The sequence below is a fragment of the Ornithorhynchus anatinus genome, chromosome 4 (assembly GCF_004115215.2).
Source record: "Ornithorhynchus anatinus isolate Pmale09 chromosome 4, mOrnAna1.pri.v4, whole genome shotgun sequence".
Lineage (NCBI taxonomy): Eukaryota > Metazoa > Chordata > Mammalia > Monotremata > Ornithorhynchidae > Ornithorhynchus > Ornithorhynchus anatinus.
The window spans coordinates 24,485,752-24,496,178 of NC_041731.1; the positions used below are offsets into that span (position 1 = coordinate 24,485,752).

A 10,427-nucleotide genomic window follows, 5' to 3' on the forward strand; every position below is an offset into this window, starting at 1 on the left:
ACCCAAGCCTATGCTTTATCCACTAGGCCACACTGCTGCTGCTTTCAGGTGTAGGTAGATATTGGGGAAATGTTAAACCTCTTTTTCATTTCAGCAACAACCCTTTTGTTCTGACCCCCGAGCTCACACCCCGGAAACTGCGCGTCTTACCTTTTGAGAAAGCAGCCGTGTGCCATTATCATGGACTAGAGTAAGTTTTCTCTTCCTTTCAAATGTTCCAAATGACCCATGAGTGGTTTTCTCCCTCCTGTATAGATTTTTACCCTTTCACTGATGCCAATCACTTATATTTATTAACCACTTAGTGTGTGCCAAGCACTGTACTAAGCATTTGGGAGAGTACAGTATAACAGAGTCTGTAGACATGTTCCCTGCCAACAGTGGGCTTGCAAACTGGAAGGGGAGACAGGCATTAATATAAATAAATAAATAAATAAGAGATCTGTACATAAGGACTGTGGCACTGAGTGAGGGATGAATCAAGGGTGCAAAGCCAAGTGCAAGGGCAATGCAGAAGGTAGTGGGAAAAGAGATAAGGAAGGCTTAGTCAGGGAAGGCCTCTTCAATAAGGCTTTAAAGGTGAGGAGAATAATTGTCTGTCGGATTTGAGGAGGGAGTGTGTTCCAGGTCAGAGGCAGGCCTTGAGCGAGAGTTCGACCGCGAGTTAGACAAGATCGAGGCACAGTAAGTAGGTTGGCATAAGAGGAGCAGAGTGTGCAGGCTGGGTGGTAGTAGAGAGCAGTGAGTTGAGGTAGGAGGGGCCAAGGTGATTGAGTGATTTAAAGTGAGGCGTTTCTGTTTGATGCGGAGGTGGATGGGCAACCACTGGGGGCTTTTGAGCAGTGGGGAAACATGGCTTGAATGTTTTTGGAGAAAAATGACCTGGGCAGCAGAGTGAAGTATGGACTAGAGTAGGGAGAGACAAGAGGCAGGGAGGTCAGTGAAGAGCTGGGGTAGGATAAATGCTTGGATAGAGAGGAAAAGGCAGAGATTTTAGGGATGTTGTGAAGGTTGAACCAACAGGATTTAGTAACAGATTGAATAGGTCCAACACTTTCCTTGGTGAAAATGAAGTGGAGGAGTCTAACAGAACGATGTGAAGTATAAGCCGATGAGAAAATTGCTTGTTCAAAGGGTTTTCAGAAAAACAAAGTTTTAATGAAGTGTAGAAAATGATTCCCTAAGAATTTAGCCAGCTTCATATTCTTGGACAAATTAAATCCTAAATTGTAGAAGTTTTATTTAACAGTTTGAATAATATAGTTTATGACTAAGTGTTGCAACTTATTTAGTCATCCCATAGTATGATCTCACTTACTTTTCTGGATAAGAATTAATGTGTATATTTCTTTGGATAGCTACCAGTAAATCATTGATGAGTAATTTCTTATTTTTCTTTTTAATGCTATGAAAGTGCTTACTATGTGCTAGGCACTGCTGGAGAAGATACAAGATAATCTGGTTGTATACAGTGAATCCCATTGGGCTCACAATCTTAGTCCTCATTTTGCAGATGAGGTCACCGAGGCACAGAGAAGTAAAGTGACTTGCCCAAGGTCACACAGCAGACAAGTGGCTGTGTCAGGATTAGAATCCAGATGCTTCTGACTCCCAAACCCATGCTCTATCCACTAGGCCATGCTGCTTCCCTGTTGTTTTTGTTGTGCTACAAAGATCGTAACTGCTGTGTTGCATTTGGGTGTGAGAGAACTATCCATCAATCGGTGGTATTCATTGAGTGCTTACTGTGTGCAGAGCACTGTACTAAACACTTGGGAGAGAACAATACAACAGAAGTGGTAGACACATTCCCTGCCCGCAAGGGAGCTCATAGTCTGCTAAAGTATTCATTGAGTGCTCACTGTGTGCAGAGCACTGTACTAAGCACTTGGAAGAGAACAATACAACAGAAGTGGTAGACACATTCCCTGCCCGCAAGGGAGCTCATAGTCTGCTAATTTCTTCATTCAGGTATCACACTGGAGATGCAGAGAAAATAGAGGTACCTTGTGATCAGAGAGGGCAGGTTATGAACCTACTTGATGGGTTTTTGGTTTTGCAGATCTAAATGGAAGAGTTCACTCAATCATATTTCTTTCATTCATATTTATTGAGTGCTTACTGTGGGCAGAGCACTGTACTAAGTGCTTGGGAGAGTACAGTATAGCAGTAGGCACGTGGCCTGCCCACAATGAGCTTACAGTCTAGTGATTTAACACATCTGCTAACTGGGACTCATTTAGTTCAAAAATTGGGTAGCTTCTCTCCTAACAAATCCTTTGCCCTGCCTAGAATAGAATGCTAAAGTGGTTGCCAACTTCATTTTGAAAACCTTTTTCATATATTTTTTTTTCCCCCATTAGGTATTGTCTGGATGGCCGAAAAGCTTTAGAAAGAGATGGGGGTTTTTCTGAACTTCAGTCCCGACTTATTCGTTATGAAACGCAAACCACCTGTGCCAAAGAGTGTATTCCTCTTCCATGGGTCTTGAGCCCTCTCCCATCGCCCGTTGTTCTGTCGGAAGCTGGAAGCGTCCCTGACGTGGAGACTTTACAAAGTGAGGCGAGGACTGACATCGCCAGACAAAAACGCAGGTCCAGAGACCTAGATGGCTGTTATCCCAATAAGAGGTAATGCAAAAAAGTCTTACCATAAAACACTACTGTCTGTGCCTTTCACTCGAAAAAAACTTTTGTATTTCGAAGGAATGCTCTAAGATGGAAGTTGAAAGTTCTGTATTAGCAGTTTAGGTTTATTTCTTCTATAAACCTCAAGTATAAAAGTTGCAAGGAGGAAATATAGTAGAGATACATTAAAATTATTAAATTATGCTTAAATTATGATTTTTAAGGCCATTCCTTATTCTAAAAATAGAGAAATAAAATAGGGGAGAGCCTAATCTTCGATCAGTAGCATTTATTGAGCGTTTACTGTGTGCAGAGCACTGTACTGAATGCTTGGGAAAGTACATTGTAATAAGAGTTGGTAGGCACATTCTCTGCCAAAATGAGCTTTCAGTCGTGTATTTGTTACCTTGTCATTATCCTTGACTCATCACTCTCATTCAACCTGCATACTCAGTCTGTCACCAAATCCTGTCAGTTTTTCCATTACCATCTCTAGAATCCTTCCCTTGCTCTCCATCCAAACTGCTACCATGCCGGTCCAAGCACTTTTCCTATCCTGCCTTGACTTCATCAGCTTCCTCACTGACCTCCCTTCCTCCTGTCTCTCCTGACCTTAGTCCACACTTCATTCTGTTGCCTGGATCATTTTTCTAAAACACTCTCACTCCCCCAAACCTTAGCATGATTGTCCACCCACCTCCACGTCCAACAGAAACTCTTTACCCTTGGCTTTAAAGCACTCAGTCAGGTCTCCCTTTCCTACCATACCTACCTAATCTCCCACTGCAGCCCAGCCCACACACTTGACTCATCCAGCCCCCACCTGTCCACTGCACCTCGGTCTCTTCCATCTCACTGATGACCCCTTGTTGGTGACTTCTTTCTAGCTTGGAGCTCCTTTTGCTTTCATAGCAGACAGACTACCTCTCTCTTCAAAGGTGTACAAAAATTATACTCCTCCAGGAAGCCTTCCCTAATCACTCATTTCCCCATTATTTGCCCTCCCTTCTTGGGCTGGTATTCATAAGCATGTTGATTCTTTCCCCACCCCAGCTTCACGTCACCCAAAAGCACTTTGATACCCACCCCAGTCCCATAAGCACTTATACCCACATCCTTAACCTCTGCTGTTTTCTCCCATTTGTCACTTATTTTAATGTCCGTCTGTTCCACTAAATTGTAAGTTCCTTAAGGGCAGAGATCGTGTCTACCAAGTCTGTTGTAATTGTAGCTTCCCAAGGACTAGTACACTGCTCTGCCCCCTGGATTCATTCATTCATTCAATAGTATTTATTGAGCACTTACTATGTGCAGAGCACTGTACTAAGTGCTTGGAATGTACTAATCGGCAACAGATAGAGACAGTCCCTGCCCTTTGACGGGCTTACAGTCTGATCGGGGGAGACAGGCAGATAAGAACAGTGGCAATAAATAGAGTCAAGGGGAAGAACATCTCATAAAAACAATGGCAAATAAATAGAATAAGGGTGATGTACATCTCATTAAACAAAATAAATAGGGTGATGAAGATATATACAGTTGAGCGGACGAGTACAGTGCTGAGGGGGTGGGATGGGAGAGGGGGAGGAGGAGAGGGAAAGGGGGGAGAAGAGGGTTTAGCTGGGGAGAGGTGAAGGGGGGTGGTAGAGGGAGCAGAGGGAAAAAGGGGGGAGCTCAGTCTGGGAAGGCCTCTTGGAGGAGGTGAGCTGGATGAGAGCTTGATAAACACCATTGATTGACTTCAAGGAGTAAGATGCTTAAAATTTAGGAAATGGACCTAAAGGAAGGTAGTGGGGCCCTGGTGGAAAGAGAGTGGGTTTGGAAGCTTGTCGCTAGACTATAAGCTCATTGTGGGCTGGGAGTGTGTGTGTGTGTGTACTGTTGTACTGCAGTTTTCCAAGAGCTTACTACAGTGTTCTGCACACAGTAAGTGCTCAATAAATACGGTGGAATCAATGAAAACTCAGGAGACTCGATTCCAGCCCTGCCACCGGCCTGCTCTGTGACTTGGGACAAATCATTTCACCTCTCTGTGCTTCAGTTTCTCATCTGTAAAATGGGGACACAGATGACTCTCCCTACCTCACAGATTGGGAGCCCCTTGTGGGCCAGGGCCTGGGTTCCGATTCAGTTTCCCCAAGCCTAGCACAGTGCTCTGGCACGTAATGAACACGTAAGAAACATCACACTTGTTATTGAGTAAAACTAGCAAAACCATGACAGTGAAACCTTTTTCCTTTGTCCTCCTCCCCTAGACTGGCAAAATCGGAAAGTTCGGATTCTCTTCTCTCTCAAGCAAGTGGCAGCAGTGCAGCGGCGGCCACCAGACAGTTCCCCGAGCCCGAGCTGTCACTCTCGCTCTCCGTCACTAATACATCTGGTCCCCAGCCTGGCTCCGAAACGGCTCAACCGAGTCACAGGAGTGGCCAAGAATCAGAAACCTCAAGGAAAACGAAGGAATCAAGATCTCAGAAACACACACGGGTAAGTGCTTTTGGAATTCATTTGCAGCACTCCACAGCAGTTGTCACCTCTTGTTTTAATGATAATAATGGTATTTAATTACCTATTCTGTGCCAAGCACTGTACTCAGTGGTGAGGCAGGTACTGCCTCTCCTTTTAATAATGATAATAATAATAATTAGTTGCATTTAAGCACCTACTATGTGCCAGGCACTGTACTCAGCACTAAGGCAGATACAAGCTCAGCAGGTCCCGCATGGGACGCACAGTCTAAGTAAGAGAGGGGACAGGGATTGGATCCCCATTTTACAGATTTAGAAATGAGGCACAGAGAGGTGAAGTAATAATAATAATAAAAATAATTATGGTATTTGTTAAGCGCTTACTATGTGCCAAGCACTGTTCTAAGCACTGGGCACTCTTCTAAACACTGAGACTTGCCCAAGGTCATGTAGCAGGTGATGGAGCTGGGATAAGAAGCCGGGTCCTCTGACTCCCAGGCCTGTGCTCTTTCCATAGGCCACACTGGTTTTACATTTCATTGGAGGGAAATATTGATCAGTGGTATTTATTAAGGATTTGCTATGTGCAGAGCTCTGTATTAAATGCTTGGGAGAGTCCAATACAACAGAGTTGGCAGGGACGTTTTCTGCCCCTGACGACCTAACAGTTTTGAGGGGGAGTGATCCTCTGGCATGTCCACAGACTTTCTGAGAACTCTTCTCAACATAAGTAACCCCAATTTTTGTTGAGCATTTATGTCAATAAACCCGCAATTTTAGACAAGCCAAAAAAGTCAGAGAATTTTGAAAACGTAAACTGTTGTCCATGTGCCATGATGTATGAATGATGAATTATTTTCTCTTCAAGATGCTGAAAGAAGTAGTTGCAAAAACACTTAAGAAACACAATATGACTGAGGACCATGAATGTTTTTCAGCATGCAGTCAGCGACTCTTTGAAATATCCAAGTTTTATTTAAAGGTAAGGTATCCTTCCTCCAAGAGCATTGTTGCTGTGATATATGTAATAGTTAAAGTACACTATCTATCAACTGCCACAACAAGAATGCATCATGGGACCCATTTGCAAAAATTTATGGAAATGGGAACAGGCATAGCTTAGAGAGTTGAAAGTCATAGGTATGACACAGTCCTCACGAACTTGAATCAAAGAAGGCAATGTTTTTAGCTTGAAGTGTAGAGTAATTTCTTTTTAAACACAGCTTTACTTCAGTATTATGGATATACGTTAGCAAAGAAGCTGGGCCTGGCTTGGGGTTTCCCATGGCTGTCATTGCCCTGACATTTTTTATACTCACAGGAAATTACATTTTAAAATCAAGGCGGCAATTTATTGAACACTTCTGCAATACACATAGAACTGCCAAAGCTGGATTTTCTGCCAGTCCATCCTATCTCTCTGTTCTACAGAACTGCAGCAAAAAAATGTACATATGTTTTGTATTGACTTAATTTTTGGGGATGTCAATCATTCGATGCCATTTATGGCAAGCATCCTCTGGATACAACACCACAGTGAGTGCCTCAGAAAGTAATACGCTGAGTAGCAGCGTAGCCTAGTGACTAGAACCCGGGCTTGGGAGTCAGAGGACCTGGGTTCTAATCCCAGCTTTGCCATTTTTCTGCTGTGCAATCTTGGGCAAGTCACTTCACTTCTGTGGGCCTCAGTTACCTCATCTGTTAGATGGGGATTAAGAGTTTGAGCCCCAGGTGGGACTTGGACTAATCTGATGAGCTTGTATCTACCCCAGCGCTTGGTACAGTGCCTGGCCCAAAGTAAGTGCTTAACAAATCCCATTAAAAAACAACAACAAAAACCAGAGTAAAAGTAGACACGGTTCCTGGCTAGACACAGTCTCTGGCCTCAAGGACCATACAATCGTCTGTCTAGTATTTTTCCTTTGTGACCAGAAGTGACAGAAGTGCTGTTAAATAGAAGGTAAGAGACAGCTGAGCTACCAAACAATTTGCCAGGTGATCTTCGCATATGGATAAAGAGAATTGAATCCTTGGATGAATGGGGAATGCTTCATGGGAAGATGGTTGGGTTTATTGATACAGGAGAATGTCCCAATGAGAGATGAATCTAAGGTGGGGGTGTCTGTGAAGCGCTCACTGGATGCCAAGCCCTGTACTAAGTACTGAGGTAGATACAAGATCATCAATTTGAACATTGTCCCTGTCGAAAAGGGGCTCCCAATCTAAGTAGGAGGGAGTAGGCCTGAATCCCCATTTTACAAATGAGGAAGCTTAGGCACAGAGACATTAAGAGACTTCCCCAGGGTTGGCACAGCAGGCAAGTGGCAGAGCTGGGATTAAAACCCAGGTCCTGTGACTTCAAGCCAATGCTCTTTCCACTGGGCCATGCTGCTTTTCATTTGGAGCTTCAATGTTTAAAGACATTGAAGAGGTGGGAAATCTACTGCAAAGTCTTCAGTTTTGTAGATTGACCAATTTGCAAATGAAGAAAAACATTTTTTGTAAACTCTTCATTCTTGAAGTCAACCTGTATTTCCTTATGATTACCATTAAGTACTTAGCAGGCTACCTGCCATTTGATGTGTTCACTCCTGGCCTGTTTTGAAGGGCATTTTGTAAATTGAGACCAGAAAGGGTGGAAAGGAGCAAAATTTGGACTAAAGCATTTTAAACTGGTGCTTGGCAAGTGCTCACAACATTTTTGCCTCTTATACCATAGCACTGAGGTTACCCCTCCTTAAAAATAGAGGTGAATCAGTAGCTAGTCAAATAAGTGAGAAGCAGTGTGGTCCAATGGATAGAGCATGGTTCTGGGAATATTCATTCCATTGTGTTTGTAGAGTGCTTATTGGGTACAGAGACTGTACTAAGTGCTTGGAAAGTACTGTTTGGCAACAAGAGTAAGACTTGGGGAGTAAGAAGGACTTGGGTTCGAATCCCAGCTCTGCCCACTTGTCATCTCTGTGACCTTGGGTAAGTCACTTTACTTCTCTAGGCCTCAGAAGCCTCATCTGTAAAATGGGAACAAAGACTGTGAGCCCTATGTTGGACAGGGACTCTGTACAACCTGATTAGCTTGTATCTACCCCAGCACTTAGCACAGTACCTATCACATAATAAGCGCTTAACAAACACCTACTCTTTGCTGAGGGGAGGAGAATGGGACTGAGAGAATGAGAATCCCCCTGGGTAACTAGCCAAGTTTGTAGATTAGTAAAATTTGGCAGTTTGATCAATAGGCATATTTCATACTACATTTAAATTCCTTGAATCTGCTCACAAAGGGGATAGTATTATTTTTATAAAGTATTTGTTAAACGCTTATTATGTGTCGAGCACTGTTCTAAGCACAAGATAGATACAAGAGGATCAGGTTGGACAGAGTCTCTGTCCCACTTGGGGCTTGCAATCTAAGGAGGGAGAATCCCCATTTTTGCAGTTGAGGAAACTGAAGTACAAAGAAGTTAAGTGACTTGTCTAAGGTCACAAGGCAGGAAACAATAATTATGATACTTAGTAAGCATTTACTATGGGTCAAACATTGTTCTTAGCACTGGGGCGTGTATATATACACTAATCAGGTGAGACACACACCTTTTCCCCCAATCGGGCTCACAGCCTAAGCAGAAGTGAGAACAGGGATTGACTCTCCATTTTGTAGTTGAGGAAACCAAGGCATAGAGAAGTTAAATTACTTGCCCAAGGTCACACATCAGGCACGTGGCAGAGCCGGGATCAGAACCCAGGTCTTCTGACTTGCGGCCCCGCACTCCTTCCACGAGGCCTAATTGTTCCCCAGGTATCATAGCTTTAATATTCAAGTGTCACTTCTGTTTGTCATGATGCTGTTTCATGTTTAGGATCTGAAAACTTCACGAGGTCTTTTGGAAGAAATGAAAAAAACAGCAAACAATAATGTTAAACAGGTAGGCTCGTTCATCATTCTAAAGTCATTGCGAGGTTGGATGTTACAAGTCATGTGTACCTCCCCATTTTGACATACTGCATGGGTTTAGTCATCTTTGAGACAGATGGTTCTATGTCTCAAGAGCTGATTAGAGTAACTGCCAAGTTGTGTTTGCTCTGAATTATTGAGGAAAATGTCAGTGATAAATTTTGAGGCACTTTTATTCAAAGGCAAGAAAATGTCAGTCGATTTATTGAGTGCTTATTGTGTGCAGGGCACTGTACCGAGCACTTGGGAGAGTACAACAAAGCAACATAACAGACACCTTCCCTGCCCACAACGAGCTTACCTGACTTGGAATATAATTGCTTTTAGTTCCCATTGGGCTGGCTGTTTTTTAAGCTCTGCTTTCCTTCCTCTCAGTCCACCCAACGTAAGGGATAAAAGTAGGAGGATGGAAACAGGTCTTCATTTCCTCTTTCAGGGTGGTTATGTAATCCAGAGTCCCAGTCTGGAAATTCCAGATTTAAGGTATTCACATATGCCCGATGTGTTGGGCAGTGCTGACAAAGCTTGCTCTGTGGAACAGAGGTTACCCAAGCTTTCAAGATTTTTGTTTCCTTAAAGGTGCCGATATGATTCAGATGACCCCATAGCCCTAATAATCATCTTCTTTTTTTCCCCATAGGTGATTGAGTGGGTACTAGAGAAGGCAAGTAAGAAATAACAGAATTGTTTTATTGGGATGAATTTTTAATTTATGGGAGGCTCATAATGTTTGGCTTTCTTAATGGGTTGTAAAGTATTCATATATGGTCTAATGATTAATTAGATTTAAGAAGAAAATATTGTCAGTTTCCTCTGAGTGTGTCAATTTTGACCCCCAAATGCACATTTTATACTATTTTCATAAGATTTTAATGTTTTTTATACGTTGTACAGCTGACTCTCAAAAATGACAATAAATAGAATTGTTTTATTGTTTCATCTTCTGGGACTCTGAATTTAGGCCATTTTGAACATATTCTTGTTTGGCTACCTCAAAAAAGCTCCCCTTACATTTATTTGCTGACAACTCAATATTTTCCAAGACAGAATGCAGGTTACCTAACTCAGAAAGCATTTCAGTTTTTAGGGGATGCTTCCTTAATGATTTGTTGAACAACTGGTTCTTTTTTAAACACACTTCTAAGCATGCATCATGCCAACATCACATCAGTCCCACTTCTACATTCTGGAAAAATAGGTCCAGTGGTGATACTGCGAGAGAAAATCTCTGATATTGCTATAAAAGGAGAGGCACTAGTTCGAGTGGAGGAATTGTAATGATAGTCATGTATTGCTTCATAGGAAATATTGAAATATTCTTTTTTCAACCCAACCACATTTTCTTGCCTTGACCAAAATGTGCTGTATTAAAAGGCAGTA

At 42.6% G+C, this 10,427-nt stretch overlaps 1 protein-coding gene across 2 annotated transcripts in view; it reads left to right on the top strand.

Annotated features, from left to right (window-relative positions):
* Positions 1–9,987, top strand: part of LOC100081066 (MDM2 binding protein) — a 58,286-nt gene extending 48,299 nt beyond the window's left edge. For both annotated transcript variants that reach the window (XM_029063059.2, XM_029063060.2), the window contains 6 exons: positions 95–190; positions 2,364–2,630; positions 4,883–5,111; positions 5,961–6,074; positions 8,953–9,018; positions 9,688–9,987. In XM_029063059.2, the coding sequence (XP_028918892.1) occupies positions 95–190; positions 2,364–2,630; positions 4,883–5,111; positions 5,961–6,074; positions 8,953–9,018; positions 9,688–9,726 (811 nt within the window). In that variant the 3' untranslated portion in view covers positions 9,727–9,987. The remainder of the gene's footprint in view (positions 1–94; positions 191–2,363; positions 2,631–4,882; positions 5,112–5,960; positions 6,075–8,952; positions 9,019–9,687) is intronic.
* Positions 9,988–10,427: the final 440 nt, after the last annotated feature.